Source organism: Emydura macquarii, unplaced genomic scaffold, assembly GCF_026122565.2.
Source record: "Emydura macquarii macquarii isolate MOO-44397 ecotype Brisbane River unplaced genomic scaffold, CSIRO-AGI_Emac_v2 contig_3019, whole genome shotgun sequence".
In the NCBI taxonomy this organism is placed as follows: domain Eukaryota; kingdom Metazoa; phylum Chordata; order Testudines; family Chelidae; genus Emydura; species Emydura macquarii.
In genome coordinates this window covers 5897039-5922388 of record NW_027133156.1, presented here as the reverse complement: position 1 = coordinate 5922388, position 25350 = coordinate 5897039, and the positions used below count along the sequence as shown (strand labels likewise).

Genomic DNA, 25350 nt, shown 5'->3' with positions numbered 1-25350 from the left:
AGACACAATGCACACAACTACTCCCTCCGTCCTCAAAGCCCATGCCATGCCCTCCATGGCAGCAGTCCTATGCATGCAACATACTGGTCATCAGTCTTTTACTTACACACCTTGATGTTCTATCCTTGGGGTTTTTTTTTTAAATTCACTCCTTCAAATTAAAGAAAATCCAACATACTCTTGACTATTTAGAGACTGTCCCACTAATACTTGGCACTGCTATACTAAAGGGGTGTGTAGCACCAGAGTAGTGTCAACAGAGCTAACAATTCTAGTATATCAAGACAGATGCATATTGGGGTAAGCTCCCAAATAACAAACAATGGTCAACAGGAAGAAAATATTTTATCAAAGGAGTAAAGACATAAGTAATAGGAAAAAGTTGTTTCAAGTTTTGAAGAGTGTTGCAAAACGTTAATGTACTCAACAATATCCCTTTAAATAGTGCACTATATACTTTGGTATACTTCCAATTTTCATAAGCACTACAAAAAAGTGAGAATCAAATATTTTACATATTGAAAATAAGAGTGTATTACCATTCTGAGCCAAAAACGCTTACCACAAAGGAAAATGCTAGCCCACCCAATCTGAATATTTATTAACTTTCTTATTTTTTTTAACCTACAAAGCCTTCCTTCAGACTTGCTGAAGTAACATTTGCATAAGATGCTATAGTCCAGATCCAGTCCAACTGTAAAGCTGTTCGATATTTAATGCATTCCTGTTACATTTTATGATTAATAAAGTCTTTGTATTGCATTCTAGCAGTTTGATCTTTATGTCTGTCTGACTTCCTTCTCTTGTTGCCTTCAGCTTAAAAGCAGCCAATTAACGTTCCTGTGTTCATTTTACCTTACATGCCTACCTTCTGGTTGCAAAAAACTGGAATCCAGGAGCCACTTTAAAACAGTCCCCACGACCAGGAATCAATAATTCTCCACTTTCCAGAAGAGGAATCAGCACAGAGATCTGAAGAAGAGAAAGAACTCTAACCTTGGAAACAAAACAATACTCATGCTTCTTTTGGGAGAAGCCCACCCACCCAGACTGCATTTGTTTCATGAGTCACCAGCCCACTTACACTGGGCTACCTCAATATGCAAATCAAAAAGTTCCTCTCAAAGGTTCTTTACCCAAATGTACTTGTTTCTAAGGCTGCACCACAGTAAGATCTCCCATGTAGCCACTCTATGCTGACGAGAGAAAGCTCTCTAGTCAACCTAATTAAACCATTCCAAACGAACGGCGGTAGCTTTGTCGGTGGGAGATCCAGCTTACATAACACTGGCTACACCAATGCTTCTGTTGGTGTAACTTATGTCGCTCAGAGGTGTGTTTTTCAAACCCCTGAGTGACAGACCACTTTTGTCTGTATAACTTCTAAGTGACACTGATAAGGATTGAGTTAACAGTCTCAGTTAACATCATTCAGCAGCAAATTCCATAAGTAAAAGCACATTACTACACTCTTTCTTGCTGGCATTTGTAGGAGAGAAAAGAGTTAAAAGCTGGACAAATGGTCAGACCTAAGTTACAGGAAATGGGGTCATGGCACAGGCAAACCTTGTTTCTGTTAATTGGTGTGAATTCTAATTAGAATCTGTTATCTCTCTTCTTTTCCTCCATTCCTGGCCATCTGTGCCGGGAATGAGGCTTATAAAGAATTATCTCCATTTTTGTGCAAGGCCTTTTGGTGAGAAGAAAGCATTATCTTCCTTCTCCCCCTGGCATACCTTTACTTCAAAGAATGTTAGTGTAAAATTTATAGGTTTTAAGGTGATGTGCCTGACCTCTGTATGGTAATCCTGTAAACAACAAACAAGGGTGGGTATAATTGTATTCATTATGTAGTTGTTAATATTCATTTTATAGATGTAAATGTAACCAAATAAGGGTCTATGGGGAATTGCTAGAAATGTATATATTTACATACTGCTATGGATAAAAGGATTGTAAAGTAACGCCCCCGTCGCTCACTCACGGCATCGAGCAGGCAATAAAGGGTTCTGTCTCCCCAGTCTGCCCCAGGGACAACCTGTTTGGTTATTTCTAACATCATTCACATTTTAATGCAGAATGGATAGAAAAATGACCATCATCATTTTCCTTTTCATCTTTCTTCACCCTGACAACTATGGTATCCCAATTTTTACAATGCACCATACAAGTCAGAAATATTGTCTTTTGATAGCCCAGTGGACTAAAAGGTAGTTTCATCCTTGCATATGTTTTAAAGCCCTGTCTTTTCAATTGCCCAAGCAAAGTTTGTCCCTAGATAAAATACCTTGTTTATGGCAACCATTAGCACCTTCCATCATAATTATATCCTCATATCCCAGCTCTGATCATCATCCCAATAGTATACAATGTCAACGCCCTGAATGACTTACCTCCCAAACAGAAAAGAAAAGAAATAATGGGTTGATGGAAGGGTCAGGGTTGCAGGGAAGGTGCCATAGAAGGAGCTTGCTGGGGCAGGGGAAGGAGGAAGGATGGCAGGATGCATGGAGTTTGGTGCATACAATGAGCTCAGCCTACAGAAGTGAGGAAGTATGCAACCCTCTAGTGGTAAAAGACTCAAATATAGACAAGGTGTTCATAGGAAAGCATGGATTATAAAGTAGAACTATACACATCATAAAAATTCAGGCTAAATTAAACTCTAGTTTACCTTTTAAAAAAGGACACTTCAGAATAATTCAAGCAGCCCCATAAAATTGCTTAAGATCTAAATTCATAAGGAGACTATATATTGGCTTTGTTATAGGATCCCTATGCTTTGAAAGCCTGCGTCCCAATAAATAAAACTGGCAACAGAGTTAGTGCCATAAAGGATGCTTTACAGAGCTATGAAAAAATAACTGCATGCAGAAAAGAATTTGAAATTTGGCTGAATGCCCAAGAGACCCGCAATGGTGCAATATTTCTATGAGATGCCTCTTTGTAGAAGGCAGTGGAGCATTCCAGTCACCAATATAAGGAAAAGCTCTCTCTAATGAACACTAGTTCTATAACTGACTATTAGGATTCAATTAAGGTAAACCTCATAGTACTTATTCCAGATCATATGGTATAAGCTTTTATACTGTCCCAGCTGGGACAGGGATGGATGAGTGAAAAAGAAAGTAACACTAGGCAGACTCACCATCAGCAGAACTCTAAACCAGCAAGAAAAATAAGCCTATTATTCTAATCAGTCAATTCAGATTACTTAATTAAATATCCTTTTCTTCCCAATCCCCACACCAGCAACACATCAGATCCAAGAGGTCAACATATTACCACTGACTGGACATTAGCCTGCAAAACCAACTAGCAGCATGCCTCAACCTACCACCCACTTATTTTACAATGTTGCTTATAAGAGAAGGTAAATTGCATACCACATCCAGAGGAGCATAGTCAATATCCTCCAGCACTATCCAGTGCCCTTTAGTGACAGCTTGCGTCAAGGTTCCAGACTGCCATACAAACTCCCCTGGCACATCTGTACAACGATACATACCCAGTAATGTCTGCAAAAAAAAAAGTTAGTAATAACTTACTAATAAGCCTTGATGAACTCAGAGAAATAACTTACATAATATATCTGACATCAGCATTAAGTCATTTACATAGCTTGCCCATTACTAAATGTCAACACCCTCTTGAGCTAGATTTTTTTCTGTATTACACTCATTTTAGTGTTCAAAGAAAAATATTAGCACTAACATTCCTGAAACACTCCCATTTGTTCTCTTAACAGATTAGATGAGCTAGCATCTAAAACTGTTCTATAGCTAGACGCAGCCTTCTTAGGAAAAGTGGTTAACACTGGAAACATCAGGAGTATATACACAATTTTTATTAAACCAATTACTTCCCATGGTTTGATATGACTCCTTGCTAGCGTAACATATCCCAACTCTTTGTGTCTTTTCCATCAAGATGAAACATGGAGTTACTATTCAAAGTACTTACAAAATAGGAAAAAAATGAAGTTTTATAAATAGTTTACAACAGCTAATTACATCCACTCATAGACAAGGTCTCACAGACCTTTATTAAGCACAAGTTTTATCTTCAAAAAAGGAGACTTGAAATGTAGCTCATATTAAATAAAGAGAAAGTAGATTCAGGTATTCCACCGGTCTCTGGATACGCCAATAGACTGTAGCTTCACATCCATATTTTCCTATTTCTAAAAATGTTTTCCACCCTCCCCATCCCTGTATGAAAAACCCACAACTAAGAGAGTACCAAGTTTGGAGAAACAATTAAATTGGACTATAAACAAATATATAAAGCAAAAATAAGATGCATTTTAACATAAAAAGCTTTTTCTAGAAACTCACTAGAAATTCTGTGCCATAAAGATACATACTCCTGTTCTAAGCATTTTTTGGATTATTCCAGTTAAATATTTAATTTTTTGTACCTTTAGACTTTACTACTTATTTCCAATCTCATCACACTTTCCTGAGATGGTGATCTTACAACTAAGCTCTGTGAGGCAGTTTTAATTCTACCTTTCTACATATTTCAGAGTTGGTGAAAATGACTCGCTCTTCCATGCAAGTGGGAGAGGCCACTGCGTCTGGCAACAAAATCCCCAAAGTTAGCACTGTTGATGAATGTTAGCCTGCTGAGAAAACTGTAGGTGTTTAACAAATGTTAAATGAAATTCTTAGTGCCCTCCTAGCCACAGTGTACACTGAGAATATAGAATCACAGCGTCGTAGGACTGGAAGGGACCTTGCAAAGTCATCTAGTCCAGTCCCCTTCATTTATGGCAGAACAAGCATTATCTAGACCATTCCTAACAAGTGTTTGTTACTTCAGCTCAAACTCACCAGGACATGCAAGAAATACCTCAAGACTGTGCAATTATTTTCACTTAGGTCTTGTCTACATCACAAAGCTTCACCAGTTTAACTTAAATCAGTTTTAAAATCTATTTAGTTATATCAATGCAAACCCTCTGTAAACACTCATACCAGTTTAAAGATAACTTATTTCAGTGTAACTTAAACCTGCCCCCAAGTGTCTCAAAGCAAACAGAAAAAACCCTGGTTTAAAACTGAAAGAAGAGTGTCCACACAGACTTTTACACCAGTTTAAACTAAATCAATTTAGAATCATCCCTTTAATCAATCAGAACAGCTCTCTCATGTAGACAAGTCCTAAGAAACTTAGTAACTTTTAAAAAAATTAATCAATATGATGCAGTTTTTGAGAAGAATTTAAAACTTACTGAGATCTCATCTTGAAGTTTCTCATCTTCAAATTCTTCAATTCCCATTAGGAATTTGGACTTGCTGTAGATCAATACTTCATATTTCAAAACTTAAGCAATGTAAGTCCAGATATAAGGACAGGGTTTTAAGTGACAAGCATAGATGAGTCTACCCTTCTCCCCATAGCAGGAATATGTTTCCATTACCTTACTGTCTGTCTGATCTCCAAGCTGAACTTTCAGAATATGCGGGGGCTTCATTCTTCCTGTGATGACTGCTAAGTACTCAATTAAAGATGTTTTGCCACATCCTATTGGTCCCTCTAATAATACGGGATTCTGGAAAGCTACTGCCATAGCGAGGTTTTGAAGATTCGTGCAGGTAGATTCAACCAGCACAAAATGGTTAATGGTACTTTCCTGTTAGGGTGGAGAACTTGAGTTACCATGTTGAAGTGTTTACGCACAGATGAGTTGTGTACAGTATTACTGGAATGCTCCAATGCTGCATTAATAAAAATGAGTCTGAATGCTAGAAAATACTGGCTATGTAGCGCTAACTATGAGCTTATGCCAAATGATATAACGGGTCATTGAGAATGCAGAGTGAACACACCACACTTAATGGTTAGAATTAAAATACAGATTCAACCCATCAGAAATCTATAATAAAAAACACACAATTTATAAAGTGTATGTATGAGCCAATTTGCTGTCAAAAGCCACTCAGACTGCAGTTGCAATAAAAGTAGAGTGATTATTTCAATGTTGCACCAACTTATGTCAGACTTACCTATAAAAAAAATAATTTGATGTATGCAGCAGATGAAGTCATCAGAGCAGTGCTCTATTACAGGACAAAGCCTTACCAAAATCCAACAGCAATTATTTACTGATAACCTGACTCATGGTATTAAAGTGCAGAATCTATTCAGATTTGCACAGACAAAAGTGTGGAGCCACTAAATTCACTGATGTATGAAAATTAAAAAAAATATGCAAAATATTCTACACTATTTCTTACTCAAATTATTTTAGGCATTTAGACCTTTAAAGGGTATTTTCTAATCAGTGTGTAAGATGATGAATCATGAATACATTCTTAACATATCTTAACTTTTCTACAGATGTGAATACTTCAGTTTATTCCACAGAGGTTGCCATTTTCCTGACAAGCAAGGAGAGAGGAGTTAGAGAAAATGGAACTCATCCTTCATTGAAAAACATGAAGAGCACTGTATTTTCAACTCCTCTTTTAAACAAGTTTAAATTACTTACAAAAACTAGTAGATGGTAAATACAGTTTTATTTCATTTGTAAATTTATTGCTAGACAGAGTCCAGGAATTTCAGAAGTTGAAAATCCTGCCTCCTTGAGTTCCACACTTCTTGAGAAGTGCTGAAAAACTGGTGCTCTCTACACACTTCTCCAGATCTTTTAGATTAAACAGCTTGTGCTAAGGCTGAGTAGAGTCAGGAGCTGAGCTCAGGTTAGAGAAGAAGCAAGAAGGGTCGTCTGAGGGATGGTCTGGTCTGAGATACTGGCTGAAGCTACAGGAATTAAAGGGGGTGGGAATGGGGAAAACAGGTTAGAGGCAGACAGTTTCTCAGTTTGTCAATCTTTAATTCATTTGCCTCAGCACAGTTTATAAAAAGAAATACAAGGTTTTAAAAAATTGTTTAGGTGAACACTTTTAAAACATGCATTTTAAAACCTACCTAAAAAGTAGAGTTCAATTTAAGGGTAGAAAATTTTTTCCCTGTCCCTATTTTTTTCATTTCCTGCCTGTTAGCAGAAAAGTAGCAGCCTCCATATAGTAAATTTTATTTTATTTTAAATAACCATTAAAGAATTTCTGTTATTTTGGGAGCAACTGCTGGCAAAGAGAGGGTGTAAACTCATATGGTATAAAAATCATTTTCATGAAGGTACAAATGACTGTTTTGGACTCTGTGCTGGCTAGGCCATGACTCCATGTTCCTGAGAAAGCCTCTGGATTTGGAAAGAAGATGTATGTAAAGTTGGAAAAGTGGTTGCTGAACATTCTCTTATAGCCAGCTTACAAGAACTGGTATGTAGAAACAGAACAAATCGCTATGTTAACCCTTGCACAGCTTCATTCCAGCACACAGCTACTCTGACATGCCAACATTCCACTTCACAGTGACTCAGTGCTTGGCACAGTGTGAAATAAAATTTGCCCTAAGTACTACAAACATTCAACATCATTTAAGAAATTAACAAATTCTTAGCATTTACATTTTAATAATTAGGTCATACTCGAGGCTGTCCTACCTGATCTTTAGATGCAAGTTGTTGCCTCGGTAACACAACTCCACATACTGCTATTACATTTGCAGAGAGGTCACCTGATACGATCTCTCCTTGAGTATACTGCAGCCCTTTCTCTCTGTGCCAAAGAGATGTGTCTGGATTGGCCAAAACAAGGGCTCTCTCCACATTCTGCATCTGTGATTCTTCCAGTAGCCTGTCAAATTAGTGTCCACATTCATTATTGCAGTTGCATGTCATTTATACAAATATACTTAGCCATGCAAGGTGTTCAATGCGAAAATTCATCTTACTTTAGTCTGAAATGTATTAATTCATCTGGATTGAAGATCTTCTTAAGGAAAGATAATTTATGCTCATCGTTCATGCATGTAACCAAAACCAGGCAATTTGAAGTATACCTGCAAAGAACATTTAGAAAAAAAATGTTTCAAAGATTCTTAAAAAACCTAGTTTTGTGACTCTGATTCAGAAGTCAAGACATGAAATTATAGAAGAATCTTATACATCTTTTTCCCCCAGAGGGGTTGTTGGAGAGAAAAAAATTGGCCTCCCCCCAACTACTTTGGCTATAGATCAAGAATGTGTGGTCTGACTCTTAGTAGATCGGAGACTCATCTTTTGGCATGTAACTGATAGGGGCAATGAATTTTGTGTTGTAAGCTAGCCAAGTTTGGCCCAAGGCAAATATGTTGTACCATTCTACAATGATTTGTTGCTTCCTGATTCTTATTTTACTGCTTCATTTGACTGAATGTTCTGTAAGTGTCTTTTTTGACAGTATAGTAATCTGAAATATTTTTCTAGAGAAAACTGACTCAAGTCAAGGCATGTTGAAACAAAGCGCCTCACATTGTAACAAATCTTTCTATAAGGACAGTTTATTGTGGCAAACACAATTAGGCACACTATTTAAATACAAACATGTCTTGGATATCTTCACCTTAAGTGGAGGATGTGGCTTTCTACAAGATCTGGCTTTCACCTAATTCTGAAGTTAGACTGGCTATAGTACCAAGAGATCAAGATATTAGCTAAAGGCTCAGTGCCAACAGAATCCTAAAACCACTTCAAATCTTTTGACTTCATTATTAGATACTACTGCCTCTTCAAATAATTAATATATACTTCAAAAGTAAAGTCTGACGGGCAAATACAAAGTCTGACGGGCAAATACATTTTTCATCGAGTTTAGTCAGTTCTTGTTTTCTGACAACCATCAATGCTCAGTGAGGCTGAAAGAGGACAGCCTCCAGATGGAGAGTGGCTCAGCACAAAATTTAAAATCAGCTAGTTTCTCCCTTCCAAAACCATTGTGAAAAAGCCATGTAAACCTAGTCTGTTAAATGAACCAGTAACTCTAAAATGATCATATCTCTTGCAGAGAAAGCTGCCAAATCCCTAAAAAAGCATTTCAGTATGAGAACCTTAAAACACCTGGAGAGAGATTTGGTGATACTCTTATCCCCATCCCTCCTAAACTAATCTTCTTAGAACTTTTTATTTAAACTATATGCCTTACTGTCAAGTCAATTTAGCATAACACTGTTGTTTTTTTTTTAAATTGAGACACTTAACCTTTCTTCACTCCACCACCCAGGGGTCAGTTTGACCAGAAATCACGTTGAGGAGCCCTTGAAACCCATGCACACCCCACTTGTGAACTACCACCATAGTAAGCAAGCTCTCAACCTTTCAGAGCATTTTGCATCTTATCAAAAGGTGCTATAAATGTTTTGTATATCTTGCTGAATCCAGAGAGTTCACTGACTTCTTTGGGCTCTGAGGTGAGCAGTATGTGCAGGTACAGCTCAGAAATTCAAGCCAGAACAAGATGACCAACAAGCACTGGTTGGAGGAAATGGCAATGCTGAACTATTCCACAGATGAACAGCAGTGCCATCAGAAGGAAAAGGAACTGAGGCAGAAATACAAGCATACAAAGGACAGCTCCTCTAAATCTGGTGCATCACCCATTGACTGCACTTTCTATTCTGTGCCTATGTAGTTTATACTGCTGTAACTTGTGTGTGTAAACAAGCCCAAGGTTGCTTCGGTGATCCTAACTGTGCTTTATCATAATTTACAAAGTTAGGTAGATAGGGGTTTTTTTCCTTTCATTTTGCAATAGAAACTTTAATGTTTTTAGAAGTGTAGGGTTCCTGTTTTAACTGAAACTTAAGGCTTTTTTCTTGAGAGAGGTCAGTAGATGTGTATGAAATCTGTACCCCAGTTTAACACATTCTTTGTCTTGCACTGTTGAAGGTTTCTCTCATCTTTCCCCTTAAACGTGAAGGCTGCTAGGAGAACACTTGACCTTGAATGGAAAAGATTTTTGGATTTAAGCTTACCAGCGGACCAGAGTGTCATGACTCCTTAGCAGCGGAACACACACACTCCAGTCCCATAGCTCCCGGAACACTGACTGCTCTTGTTGTAGGAATCGGTAAGCAGCCTCCATGAGATCCCGTAACTTCATCCGTCTGCGCCCATATCGGACTGTGCTCGTATCAGAACTCTCCAAGAAGAGTCTTTGGAACACTGGTGAAGTATCCTTAAAATATCTCAAAGCAAACCTTCAAGAGAAATAAGTGGAGACACTAAGCTAAGCCAATGTGTATATCCAAGTCATTGCATAGAACACAAGCTACAAAAGAGTTCTAATCCACAGGAGTCCTGAAACAGTAATTGTTGGTACAATGTAAACCAAATGTAAACTGAAGCCTTGTCTACAATTGGAAATAGTACCATTTTAGCAGAGACAAGGTGGATGATGTAATATCCTTTACTGAACCAACTTCTGTTGGTGAAATAAGTTTTCAAGCTACACAGCTCCTTCAGATCTGGGAAAAGGACTCAGAGCATCACGACTAAATAGATGGTGGAATAGACTTTTTATCTTAAGTAGTTAACACATAATCCACCTTGTATCTGTTCCACCTTGTACTTATCTGTGAAACTCCGAAGCTATATTTACACTTAAAATGCTAGAGACACAGCTGCACCACTGTAGTGCTTCAGTATAAACACGCACTACTGCAACAGGAGGGGTTCCCATCACTGTAGTTAATCCACCTCCCTGAGAGGCAGTAGCTAGCTCAATGGAAGAATTCTTCCATCAACCTATCACTGTCCACACAGGGGATTAGGTCACCATAGCTACATCATTCAGGGGGTGTAGATTTTTCACACCCCTGACAGATGGAGATATGTTGATGTAAGTTTCCAGTGTAGACCAGCCCTGACTACCCTTCCCAGACCTGAAGAAGAGCTGTGTGTAGCTCGAAAGCTTGTCTCTCACCAACAGAAGTTGGTCCAATAAAACATATTACCTCACCCACCTTGTCTCTCTAATATCCTGGGACCAACACTACTACAACAACACTATAAATAATCATTTTAGCAGTCATTTGTCAGCAGTCACTTTACTCAGATTACTCAGATGACAAGGACAAACAGTGGTCAGCACCAGTTCCTGACTAACCAGTGTTATGCCCTTGTCAGTAGAGAGTTAATTCCAATTTGCTGAACCAGTACTGATCACTTTTATTTAAGTCTAAATCTGGATTTAGGAGCCTAATTTTAAATGAATAGTTTTGAAAATTTTGGCCAATGAATAATTTTCTCATGCATGACAGATATTTTTCTATTTCATTTCAAATCGTTGAAAAAGATGCATACCATGTTAGACAACACCAGACATTCATTTAAACATTTCCTTTAATTTAAAACCTTGGGTTTTCTCAGCCATAGTTTCAATTCCAGAAATGTTCATTACCAGGGCAATAAAAATATATGAAAATAGCTGCTCTTTCCCACATAGCCAGAAGACCCACTTACTGACCAGTCAGCACTACCTAGTATACAGCAAATAAATTCAATCACCACACAAGCAGACTTCACATCACTTACGGCAGCACATCAGGATGGTCACCAATGAGCTTGCTCATTGCTACACATAGCCTTTCATGCAGATCGTGGTTGATCTGGCCACCAGCATTAATGGCTTCTGCATTTCTTTCCAGTAAATCCAGCAGGATCGGTCGAAACTGACGACCAATCAATAGAGTACATTCTTTATCCAATAACAAGTGGGCTAAGGCATTGAGGATACGCTGGCGATCCTGCCGACTCCAGATCTGGAGGAGAAGAAAGAGGAAAAGGACAATTAACGCTCAGAAATGAGTTATCATGTTTCAGCTACCTACATTGCCAGTCAGTTTGAGATGCAACCAGGAATTTTAAACAGAAATCAGGGCAGCACAACAGATAAGTAGCAGCGGTGGAGTTAGGAGGTAGGGAAGGATAGGAAGGTGACACCTCTACTCTCCCTTCTTGCTCAAGGCTCTCTGCCTCTGTGTAGCCAAACATAAAGCAGTATAAATACATTCATGCAACACTCATTCTCCTCACTCCAAGCAACACAATTTGTATTACCAGCTCCGCACATATCATCAATTTTGTTTTTGTTTTGTGAAATCCAACACTAAGTTTCCCTCACTTCCTCTCAGCTCTCACAACAGAATAAATCAAAAACCATACTCTTCTCTGACACCAGTGTAGAGTCACCTATTTTTATTTTACAAATTGGTTGACTCAATTGTTTTCTATTCATCAGGGACAGAGAAGAGTCTGTTCATTACAGAATATAAAATAGGCGCTTGATTTTGTGTAGCAAAATATTCTATTATTTTTAATTGCTGTTATGACTGATAAGTTGTACAAAGATCACGCAGATCAGTATAAAAGTGGGTCTGCATAAAATCAAAAGGTAACAATGCACATACCCAATTTTGCCTAATTGGTATTGTGTATTAATTGTATTACTTGTGGAAGATGAGAAGCTGAGACTGAAGTCCTTTATTCATTCATAAGACAGGCAAGACACAGACAGGACCAGCATAAACTTCCCTGTACTACTCACATACCTCAATACTGGCTGGAGGGATCATATCTAAGGTGAAAGTCTCCAAGACTACTCAATCTTCAGCTACTCTAATAAGACAGCTGACAGGGATGCTTATAAATTTTGTTTCTGAGACAGTCATTTGGTCCTGTAGGCTGCTAGGTAAAATTTAGGCTGCTACATAAGAGTAAAGTCCAGGATCTCCATGGTAGCGTTTTCTGAAATGCTTCCAGTTCCACACGAAGGGACAGAAAGACAGGCAGAACGGTAGGGTCTCAATGCATGGCTGAGATGATGGGGTAGTGAGAAAGGTTTTAGGTTCATTAGGAACTGAGGAACCTTTTGGGAAAGAAGGAGCCTATATAGAAAGGAAGGGATCCACCTAAACCTAAACAGCATGTAATATTAAAAGGTAGTATAGGAATTTTAGATTAAGGGCTGGGGGAAAGCTGAGAGATGTGGAGGAGCACAGGATTCAGATAGATGAATTATGGAGGATTAGGGATGAATTTCTTAAAAGGGGAACTTTATAACCTAGTAAAGAGGATAGGAATGAAGTTGGTAAAGTACCGATAGGAACTAGTGAGGAATAGTCAAACGTTAATATAATACATGAAGACAAACAACTGAATACTGACAAAATGTACAAGTGCTTATATACAAATGCAAATACTAAGATGGGTGAACTAGAGTGCCTGGCATTAAATGAGGATATTGATACAACAGTCATCACGGAAACTTGGTGAATGAGGATAATCAGTGGGGCACGGTAATACCAGGGTACAAATATATAGAGGAATGACCCACTAGAGTGAGCTGGTGAGGGAGTGGCACTATATCTGAAAGAAAGCATAGAATCAAATAAAATAAAAATCTTAAATTAATCACACTGTACTGTAGAAGCTATGGATAGAAATTCCATGCTTGAACAATGAGTCTATAGCAGTAGGAGTATACTACTGACCACCTGACCAGGATGGTGATGGTGATTGCGAATTGCTCAAGGAAATTTGAGAGGCTACAAAGGCAGAAAAACACAGTAATAATGGGTAATAATAAAGATAGGAAACAAAGGATAGGAATAAATGGTCAATTTTCACAATGGAGAGAGGTCAATAGCGGGGTCCCACAAGGATCTGTCTTGGGATCTGTACTATTCATCCTATTCATAAATGATCTGGAAAAGGGGGTGAACAGTGAGATGGCAAAATTTGCAGATGATACAAAATTACTCAAGATAGTTAAGTCCAGTGATGACTGTGAAAAATTACAAAGGGATCTCACTAAACAGGCTGAGGGGGTGACAAAATGGCAGGTGAAATTCAATGTCAATAAGGGCACAGTAATTAATGCACATTGGAAAACATAATCCCAACTATACATACAAAATGTCTAAATGAACTGTTACTACTTAAGAAAGATCTTGAAGTCACTGTGGGTAGTTCTCTGAAAACATCTACTCAACATGCAGCTGCGGTCATAAAAGCTAACAGATGGTTAGGAAGCACTAGGAGGGATTGATAATAAGACAGAAAATATCATAATGCCACTACATAAATCTATGGTACACCCATACATTGAATACTGCATGCAGTTCTGGTCACTCAAAAAAGATACTTTAAAATTGGGAAAGGTGCAGAGAAGAGCAGAAAAATGATTAGGGGTAAGGCATAGATTCTATGCAAGCAGAGATTAAAAAGACTGGGACTGTTCATCTTTGAAAACAAACAACAGGAGGCATGTTAGAGGCCTACAAAATAATGAATGGTATGTAGAAAGTAAATAGAGAAGTGTTATTTACCCCTTCACATAACATAAGAAATAGGGGTCACCTTATGAAATAGGCAGGAGGTTGAAAACCAAACATAAGGAAGTACTTCTTCACACAACGCAGTCCACTTGTGGAGCTCATTGCCAAGGGATGTCTAGAAGGCCAAAAGTATAACTAGGTTCAAAAAAGAATTAGATACATTCATGGAGGATAGATCCACCAGTTGTTATTAGCCGAGATGATTGGGAAGGCAACCCTATGCTCCAAGCATCCCTAAACTACCAACTGCCAGAACTGCATCTGGCACTGGCCATTGTCAGAGACAGAATACTGGGCAAGATGGACCACTGATCCAGTATGGATCCAGTCTGATCCAGTATGGCCATTCTTATGTTCCTTAAATGCTACATATACGGATGCTTAAACATAAGAGAAACAGAATACGATCCACACAGTTACGCTGTCTAGTAACCCAGCTATTATTCATCAGTACCTGTACTGTAAGCAATTTCATGACAGCAAGCAATGTTTTAATCACTGCGCATAGTACCTATAGGACATATAAAACTGCATGCTCACAGTGACACTGGGAATGATCCTGTTCTATAAAAGGATCATAACTTAAATATGATCACAGGGCATTTAGGAGTCTTAGTAGTAGCATCATATGTGATGATATTAAGAGGAGATTTTTACTGAAAGGTGGCTTTAGAAAGTTATACTTCCATGTCAAAAATATTACTTCTCCTGTGAGTAGGCAAGTGAAATCATTTTTCATAATCATGGCAATTGGTGGAAAGTAGGTTTTGTACCTGAAATAGTAAATCTTTCCCAACAATTTTGGAAAGCTGCTTTAAATCAGAGTCATAAAGGCCAGCTCAACACTTCCTCTAGTAAAGAGGATGCTGTAAACAGCACAGCTAGGATTGAGCATTATGGTCGATATCAAGCTGACAGACTGCTATGCCAGCAATGTGCCAGTGATACACAGCCCTCTGTCTCTTTTCCATCCAGCACAGACAGCATGTTTACCAAGTGCATTGCTCAGAGGACACTGGCTTAAACTGAGCCACTGGGAAGACATAAGTATTGAGCAAAGAATCAATGTGCCTGGGACTGGTCAAGTTTTGAGGGGGCAGAAGAGGTCAGAAGAGTAGGGTGCCAGGCCCCATTGCTAGGCATTGGACTGACCTGTTACTGGGATACCAGCCTCCATGCCTGAATGCTGGTAAGGGCCTTTTTGATGACTGACCCAACAGCTCTGACACACCTCCCCAAAAAAGAACAGGAAGAGTCCTCCTCTGCTCAGATCATGCTAGCAAGTTCATCTCTTCAACAAAACATTCCTCATAGAAACAAAGCAGGGGGAAAAAGCAAAAAAGCACCATGATCCAGAATAGTCACTGGCTTCCAGCAGGATGGAGACTTGCCTCTCCATTTTATATGGAGCCACTTTTTGATATATCGCATGTAGAGCACCTTTCAGAAAGGCTTATACCTAAAAATTATGGTCTTACCATCTGAGACACGATCAAACATAGGTTATGTTTAGACTATAGTTTTTGGTCCTGTTAATCGACTCCTAGTTAATTTGAGTTAACATACATCTCTTTAAATGCTAACCGAGACACTCCACAAATACGTGGTTTGGTTTAAACATTTGGGTTCTGAAACAAACATTTATGGAGTGTCTAGGTTAGCATTTAAAAAGATGTTATCTTAAATTAATTGATCAATTAACTCAAGTTAAAACTGAAGCACAAACTATAGCTTAGTCTTACCCTCAGAGTTAGAGTAGGAAGAAGCTGAGTTTAGCCAACCTATGTTAAGCTGGACATGAAACCAACCTTTTTCCTAATGTAGATACAGGGTTACACCTTTAGTTCCATTTTAGCTTGTCATGTTCAAACCTAGGCTAGAGCTCTAGACAGATAATATACCTCAGCTTATTTTAACACGTTAACTAAGCTTGGCCTATACTCAACCACATTTCCTAATCAAGACAAACCTAGAGGACAAAGAGTACATTCTACTGCCTTGGAAAAAGCAATTTCCTGATAGGCAACACACTATTTAACATGAGGACAAAGAATGCGAGGATAACAGTCCCACCTAAATTAATATCAAGGACAACAGTGTCATAGGAAGCTCAGGGCCTCCTAAATAATGACTTGGTGCAAAGTTCTTTGAGGCAGTTTATTACGAGCAGCTCGGAGAAGTGTCAGTCACCCTAAGGCTCCCAAGGACTTCTACCTTACAGACTCACATTACTAAGTTGTATACAGTATTCAGACAAAGAGAACAAATAAAAAGATGACGTATTGCAGTACATTTCCATTAGCTCAACCTTTTCTACACTAAGATATACTAAGAAATTCCTCCATATTGCTAATTGGACAGGGCCCCTGATTCCCATAACAACTATCTTTTGAAGCTAGCTAGCAATGTCCCGTTATCTACTGAGAGCTGCAAAAACCTGCAACATCTGTAAAATGTACCTGTTTCAAGGCTGAGAAAGCTACTAAAAATCCAAGATGGAATCTTTAGCATACAAGATGGAGTCTTAAAAGCTTAATACAAAATAGAATATATAACTAGGTATAAAAGTAGAATACAAAAAATAAAGTATATAAAACTGTTCCTTCCACAACAAATAACATGGTCATTCCTTTGGGCTAGATAAAGATGCAACAAGTGAAGTTCTCTAGCTGTAAAGGAGAGTGTACTGGAAAGGACATCAGGAAAGGAGAGTGTCAGTTTGAAGAAGCATAACTGCACCAAGGGTAGATGAAAATAGTCTTCAGTTGCCTTCATATCAGGAGAGACTGATGGCCAAATTGCACTCCAAGTGATATTATGTTATGTAAGCCACTATTTGTTTAGTCTCCATTTTTTGTGTACCATGAAGTTGTATCTCACTGAATATATACATTTAATTTGAATGCTAGACTTTTATTTATTTTATTTATTGCTAGATGGGAGATTCGATTGTAGGTTGGTGTTGTCCTGCCTGAAAAGAGAACATGCACACACTGCTCTCTCCTTTCGCGTACAGACCCCATTCTGTCCTGAGATGGAAGGCACTAAGATGCATGGGGAACAAGTCAAGTATCAAAACCTTATTTTCAAAGTAGAGTTTGATTTGGAAAGCCTGGGAAGACGAGGTTCATAACACTAGAAAACAGCAATCACAGGACAACCTGGTGTTAGGATAATACATATAGCAACATTGTTAGAGATATTTCTCTCCCAATTCCTAACATTCACTTATCTAGTTATTTTTATTTCTGTACTGAAGGTTAGCACATGCATGTCATAACAACTCACCATATTTGATCCTTTTAAAAAGGGGATTTATTTATTTATTTATTTATTTTATGATTAAGGGGTTAGTGGCTCTGCAGGTAGAATATAGTAACTACAGCCATCTGCAAAGTCAAATTGAACCACCCCCATCCCACATACATCCCTGCCTTCTGCATAGCACATAGGAAGCTAAATACTATCAAGAAATGGGTAAAGAGTGAGATAAAACAATATATACAACTACAACCAGACAATACCTAGAATGGTATGTGTAAATACAAGGCTTGTTAAAGCCCAGTAAAGACCAAATATCTTCAAATTGCTAGTGTTTGATGAAGCTGTTGCAAACCACCCATCACAGGGATGATTTCCACCTCTGCAGGAGCAGCTTCCTTATTAAAAGAATCACTCACAGCAGCCATAGCTCTTCAGAGCCACAGAAGCAGAAGGAGCTCAGCACTGAGCAGACACCATCCCTTCGTTATTGTTAATGTGACTGCATATCTGGTAGCTTAATCTTTTTCTTTGTTTGTTTTAAAGCTAAATATTTTAAGAGGAAGCAGTTTGCCCCAGTTGTTCAGACACTGGACTGGGATCCCAGAAGCCTAGAGTCTATTTTTTGGCTTTGCTTTGGCTTGCTGGGTGACTTTGGGGGAGTCAGTTCACCTCTCTGTTCCTGAGTTTCCCCATCTGTGGACGGAGTAATGACAATAACTCCTTTGTAAAACGTTTGAGAGCTGCAGATTATTATTTTATTAAAAGATCCCTCAATTCATATACATTTGAGAAGTGAAAGTCATAATGCGAGACAACAATCTAGCATAAACTTAAAATAATCCAAAAGAATCAACCAATCTGAGAACCAGAATCTAGTGTCCCAGTTGTCCCTTAAAACTCTCTCTCAAATGCCCTTACTTGCTGCTTAAACCATAAACTGAATAAAGAAAGACTCTGACCTTTCAATTCAAGTTGTTCAGTACAGAGTGATGAAAGACTTGGAAAAAGAGAAGGATGTTGTGTTACCCTCCGGCTTGTAGTTTAACCTTCACATTCCTGAATTGTATCCACAGAAACCACACTGCCACAAGGAGCCAAAACTATTTCCTTCTAATAAAACCAGCATTTGAGACTCCGCACATGAAAATGCAATGTTCCAATTCAAGAGTTTGAAGTCCAAATATTTACTGCACATTAAGAACAAGAGAATGTATGTTACTTGTGACAGTAACTTTTCTCATATGATATGAATATTCAGGTTGAGTATTTTACAGTGGCAGGTGCTCAGATACTGGTGATAAAGCCTATTATGTTAATTGACTTTTACATTGCTATTGGACCAGGCTGTATGTAAATATTTCTTATTGGAACAACGGAGTTTGATTTAAAAAAAAAACAAAAAAACAAAAAAACACAGAAGTTGAAGATATATTCTCACATGGATGCAGCACAAGGTGGATCTACACTTAAAAATTATAATCGACATAACTATGTCTATCACTAGTGTGGTAAAAAATAGCATAGATGCAGCTATGTCAACAGAAGAGTGCTTCTGTCAACCTAGCTAACATCATTCGAGAAGGCACTGTACCTACAGGCAGACAGAAAAATTCTTCTCTTGGTGGTAAGCTGCATCTACATAAGAGGGCTACGCCAGCATAGGCACAGATTTAGTAAGTGAGGCTAGTGCTTGTGAAAGACATCCCCTTGACACCAATGAAAACTGAAATCCTCTATTCCATTGATTCTCAAACTGGGAGTCGTGACCCCCACGTGGTTACATGGTTATATTGCTTTCTCCTGGCAGAGGAACATGGGAGGAAAGAGGAAAGTGGTGATATGCAGAAACTGCTCACCCCCCCACCCAACATTCCTCCACACCCTCTTATGGGACTGTGGGGGAGAGCAAGAAGCAACACGAGGGCTCCCGGCAACCAGGTCATTTCCCCCACCTGGGCAGTGCTGTGAGGTGAACACCAGGAGCTGCTGCTCTCTGCCCTCCCCGTACACAGCCCAAGTGGGAAAAGTGAGCTATATGCAGGGAGCCCTGATATCGCTCCTCATCGTCGTCATCCCCCCAACACACACAGATCTCTAGGGGTGCATAGAGAAGCAGCTTTCGAGGTGGGAGCAAGCAGCAATACCAGCTGCTCCGTGCATGCAGACCTGTTTCACCAGGTGGGCTCAGGAGGGGGTGCAGGAGTTAGGAGTGAATAGGGCACAGTGCAGGGGTTGGGGCAAAGGGGAAGTGGGGAGCCCACAGGGGTGAAGGGAGAGCCCACAGGAGCCAGGGGCAGTCATCCACAGGGGCGAGAGGGGTCTCACTCAGAGGTTTGCTGTGTGAAAGGGTTCACCAATACATGAAGTTTGAGAACCGCTGCTCTATTCACAGAGTAAATATGGCAGGAGTAGCAGCAGTGAAAACTTCCCCCTCCATTTCCTAATCAACCTTTCTTGAACCCACTCTAGAGAGATCCCTCTAATGGTGAGAAGGGTCATTCTGTTGACATGCCAATTCAATCCTTGGCTTCTCTGTGGAGTTGCCAACAAGGGTGCCAGTTGGGATGGTGCTACATGATATGGATCCCCCACAAGTGAAAATTATATTAAACCAAACTAATTTCCTCTAGTCCAAACAAATACCTAAAACATTCAGTCACTAGTCATCTGGGAGGATTTAAGCCAGTAAACACACAAATACTTCTCATTTACAGGGTGGCCCCTCATTTTAGATTCAAATTAATTGCTGTCCCTCACAAACATGAGGTTTACTTGCATTATCCAGAAATGCAGGGCCAAGGAATCAAGACTGGCTGAAATTTTAGCATGATTTTTTTTTAAGCTGAGAGGCTCTATTTATGAGACACATTTAAGTACAGCAGCAAAATCCCTTATAACCAGAGAGAGAAGCTTTAAATACTTCTTTAAAATGAATCCCAAAAGAAGAATTCTCTTCTTCAAACAGATTTTGGACAAATCCCATTGAAAATGATTTGTGAAATACTAAAGGCATGAGAAGGGAGCCACACACAAGTATTGAAGCTGCAGAGTGATATAAGTAGCATGTACCCTATATCTAAAGGGATAAAGACATACAGTAAGTACACCCTCACTATAATGAACCCCTTGGTATCCAAGCCATTCGTTTGTTATAGCCAGAGATTTGTTATAGCAAAACAGATGTTGAGGGTGGGGGGGAGGCGGCGACAGCTCCTCCAGCCCTGGGGCTTTGGTGGGGGGCTGACAGCTGCTCCAGCTATGGGAAATTGGAAGGACATTATCTTTCCCCGATCTCATAGCATTTCACTGGCCTCCTGTCTGCAGTCAGAGAGAGATGGACTGCTCTGCCTCTTCCTGCTACTCTACCCTTCCCCACTTCCATTTCTCAGGTCTTTCTACTTCATGAATAACCTCAGTGCCTGACTCCACTGCTTCCCACTTCTCAGTTTCAGCTCCCAAATGTATCATTCTAACAGTCTTGTCAATTTCCTGGGATACAACTTATAAAAATGGTAGCTGAAGTTTTCGACTTTATTAAGAGAAATACCAGGACTTGTTTGATGAGAATGATCCTGAACTATGTCAGTTCCTAAAGTAACTGCATTTCCCTACCTTCTGCTACTGGGTTATACTGAATAGACTTAACACCCATTTTGTGGAAACTATCTTCCTTGAGTCTCAGTGTGGATTTTGGTCTAAATGGGGAACTATAGGCATGATCTTTACAGCTCCTCAGCTCCAGGAAAAATGTCAGGAGCAAAAACATGGCCTTGATATAATGTTCATCAACTTAGTCAAGGCTTTTGATTCTGTAAATCATAAGGGACTCTGGAAAATTTTGCTCACCTTTGGTTGCCCAGCAAAATTTATTTTTGTCATTTGGTCCTTCCATAATGAAATAATGGCCAGAGTGGTGGAAAATGGCAAGATATCAGATCTCAGTCACTAAAGGCATCAAACAAGGCTCCGTGGTGGCTCCCACACTCTTTTCCATCTTTTTTTTGCTATTTTTATGGATACATTTCATAACACTGCAGAGGAGTATTTATTCAGTTTTGCACCAATGGGAAATTGTTTAATCTGCAAAACTTCTGCGCTTTCATGTGAGTAAAGCTGCTCACACAGAAGTAGCAGCTTTACTTAATAAGTAAACAATAAGCTTTAATATTTACTTTTATTCACTGATGACTATGCACTAGTTGTTCACTAGATTGATGACACTCAATTTATAACTGATCACTTTGCTCATGCAGTTATCTGCTTTGGTTTCACAATTAGCCTAAAAAAAAAACTGAAGTACTGTACGAACCTGGCCGGGGATATGCATGTCTACCCATTTATTAAGATCAACAACACTCCGCTCAAGTCTGTGGAGAGGTTTTGTTACCTAGGGAGCACAGAATGCCACAACTGATGATATTACCCATCACACTGCCAAGATGAGCTCTGCATTTGGAAAGTTGTCAGACCACTTACGGAATGATAGAGGCACCGAAATAAGCACTATCAAACTATCTATTGGGCTGTTGGGCCAACAACACTTCTATATGGTTGTGAGACATGGAAAACACATTGCCCCATACCCGGAAAATTGATCAGATCCATATGCCTTCCATCTGTTTGCAGGGTCAAATGGTGGGACAGGATTGTTGATGGATGTCCAGCACTCAAAGCATACTCATAATGGCTCAGCTGCGTTGGTCTGGGCACGTTGGTCTGCGTTGGTTTGTATGGATGACTCAAGAACACCCAAGGCCATATTTTATTGTCAGTTAAAACAAGGCAGCCACTCTCAGCAACAGACCATAACAGAGAAAGATGGTGACAGGTTTGTCATGTTACCGGTAACTACTTTGAAGCAAGGTGCATCAACATCTTATGTGAAAAAGTGAACAGTGCAAGGAAAGGAGATGACAACCTGCAACAGTCATGGACCATTTGTCAGTTCCACACGTAATCATGTTTGCAGTTCTCACAGCCATCTGATCTCCCCTATACATGTTCACTTATAGTGTTCGCTAAATCCGTGCACATCAACACTGACATGAGACTCAATCCACCCAATTTCACTTTGCTCCTACTCCTGTTTGGGAAAACTGTAACCAGCAATGACTGGAGCTCTCTTTCTAAAAATAATAAGATTGCAAATCATTGATTTACAGTAGGAAGGTTCTTCCTAACAATAACAGAGATAAATCATTTTGAAATGAAAGTTTACACTCTGAAAAAGTTTGATAGTTTAGGTTCCCTCACCCTTGGACATCTGGAACATTTCCTACTAGGCATTCAAATGGGCAAGTTAATGTTGAGTTATGCGTGTAGATATATGCAGTTTAAAAGCTTTGAAACTTCCGTCATAAAAGATAATATAATACATAAATTTTGCACTTTGATGTCCTCTTACGCCTTCCAATTGTAAACCTCCAATTGCTTCACAGACATTAATGAATTAGACCTCAATGTCCTATGATGTAGATAAGTAGCACCACTTTATAGTTAAAGAAACTAAAGCACTGAGAAATGAGAGATCTTCTCCAGATCACACAGCAAGTGGTAAAGCTAAGGCTTGGTCTACACTGCCGGCGAAATTCGGCGACAGTGGACGGGAGATACACAAGCTACGTAGAGTAGCTTGCGTATCTCCCATCGACTTCCTAACTTCTACCTACCGCAGCATCCCCATTGCGCTGCACCAACAGGAAATACCCTCCCGTCGATGCAGTGTTACTCTTTTTGCGGGGGTGGATTAATGGCATCGACTTCCAGATCGATTGAACAGGTCTCTACTGCCGCTCCATTGATCCTGCACTGTCGACAATGCTGCCAGCAGCACAGACATACCCTAAGAATAGAACCCAGGACTTCCTGTCCTTTGCTTTACTAGACCACACATCCTCTAATATTTACAGAGAGGAGAGGGGAGAAAAATACACCCTGAAGTGTGGGGGACAGTAGGGGACTGAAGGGAGGAAACGGAGGCTCAGATCCTCAAAGGTATTTTGATACCTAGCTCACTCACTCTCACTTGCAGGGCAGATTCATGTCCAGGCTGGAAGACAACGAACGTTAAAACCAAGAAAGAACAGCTTTTTGTGGAAGAGGGGATAGTACAGAGGGGTCAGAATGGGAGTTCCCATGGCTCCCACTACAGAGGCCAGAAGAGGAAAAGAACTATGCAGAATCAGTTAAAAAACGGGCTCTGTCCTTTCCCCATTACACATGAGCAGACAGGGCTGGAAAACGATTGCAGGCAGGGGTGAGAGCCAGCCGGAAGCAATGATGTAGGAGCGTGGGGGAGGGCGTGGTGTTTTCTGCACAGGAGGCACCATGGATGCAGCTGTCCCTACTCCCTTCTCGGTGGCAGATGCTTTCCGAGCTGGGGAGGGCTGGAGCCGCGAAGGAGATGGGGGGCTGGCGAGGACTCGGCGGGGGGGGGAGAGGGGGATCATTTCTCTGGGGAGAGAAGTCCTGGCGAGGCAGGCGAGCGGGGTGTTTCTGGTGAAAGGGGGCTCCCGTGTTCTCCTCCCCAGCCGCACAGGGATACGATAGCGGGGTCACGCAGCACGCGGGAGGTTCCCTCGCTCCCCAGTCAGAGCCATCCCGGGGAGGGGGCGAGGCGGCAGGGCTGCCCCGTCTCCCCGGGAGCAGCTGGGCCGACCCGGCGCGGCCGCTCGCTCACCTGCTTGGCCAGGAACCTGCCCAGCTCGCCGCCGCTCTTCTCGTTCCGCAGCGCCACCAGCTGCAGCGGGCCGGCCAGGCGGAGCCGCAGGGCCTCCATCCCGCGCGCCACAACAAACCGCCGCCGCCGCCGCGAGCTCCGGGGTCTCTCGCGGAGCGTGGGGGGGGAGGGAAGCGTGTCCCTCTGGAAACCCCGATACGCCGCGCTAGACACGTGGGGGGGAGGGGACAAGGAGACACGCGCAGCCAGCTTGTCTCGAGTCGCGCGGCTGGGCACGACGCTGCTTCTTCCGTTTCTGGCAAGCCGTCATCAACCAGCGACGCTGCGGGAAAGGAAGACGCTTCCCCCTCCCAGCCCCGGGACCCGTGGAAAACTACGTGTCCCAGCATGCAAGCGCCCCACCTTGATTCATGCGGCCACTCGGGAGCTCGAGCGTTGCATGCTGGGATCAGTAGTTTTCCACGAGCCTCGGGAGTCCCCGAGAGTGCAGACCCTCCCAGTCCCAGTTCCAGTAGCACCGGAGCGCTCGGTGGCGAGTCTTACTCTGGCCCTTCTCTGTTCTCGAAATGCTGCTGCTCGTTCCTGCCCGGGGCCAAGGCTCCTCAGCGCCCACTAAACTATTTATATGACACTGCGGCTGCCCAGGCACAGATAGCGAGGAGACAGTCGCTGCTTGCCCTTTAGAGCCATGTGTCTCTAGGTCAGGAGTACCCAGAGCATGGGAACCCCTGGCCTAGGTTCATGACAGACGCAGTAGCTGCATGAGGCGAACAGATCGGACTCAGGGAGAAAGGGGACAGGGTAACTCTAACACGACCATGTTTAGATACCGACTGGCTGCGCATGCAGTGTAGCTTTCTCTTTTCAACTCGTTTGTTGGCATTGGCCTGTAGACACCTGGGCAGGATAGCGTCTGGTGGAGGAATTTGGATGAGAAAGTTGCAGCCTTACAATGTTTTCAGGGAGTTTTGTCCAGGGAGTTTTGTCATGGATACACTGACAGCAGGATCGGCGCCTCCTGTTTGGACTCTGATCCTACAATGGGATCTATTTATGTCCACACCAGGTCGGTTGGTTTAATAAGGGCGTCAGGCTGCAAATGCTTCATGGCAGAGAGCTTGTCCAGCTCGCTGTATCCAAGACCCAAATGATGATTTAAAAATGAACATCATCCTTGTTTG

The 25350-nt window shown here is 40.9% G+C and overlaps 1 protein-coding gene across 2 annotated transcripts in view; it reads right to left on the bottom strand.

The window, feature by feature from the left end:
* The window catches only part of MDN1 (midasin AAA ATPase 1), a 147414-nt gene extending 122605 nt beyond the window's left edge, over positions 1 to 24809 (bottom strand). Inside the window, exons 1-9 of one of the 2 annotated variants that reach the window (XM_067530039.1) lie at positions 24170 to 24809; positions 14249 to 14341; positions 11423 to 11649; positions 9862 to 10086; positions 7804 to 7911; positions 7514 to 7706; positions 5426 to 5638; positions 3387 to 3518; positions 869 to 972 (exon numbers count right to left, since the gene is read on the bottom strand). In XM_067530039.1, coding sequence (XP_067386140.1) covers positions 869 to 972; positions 3387 to 3518; positions 5426 to 5638; positions 7514 to 7706; positions 7804 to 7911; positions 9862 to 10086; positions 11423 to 11649; positions 14249 to 14341; positions 24170 to 24268 — 1394 coding nt within the window. In that variant the 5' untranslated portion in view covers positions 24269 to 24809. The remainder of the gene's footprint in view (positions 1 to 868; positions 973 to 3386; positions 3519 to 5425; positions 5639 to 7513; positions 7707 to 7803; positions 7912 to 9861; positions 10087 to 11422; positions 11650 to 14248; positions 14342 to 24169) is intronic. The other variant, XM_067530040.1, reaches the window with a different exon arrangement.
* Between the last annotated feature and the right edge of the window lie 541 nt (positions 24810 to 25350).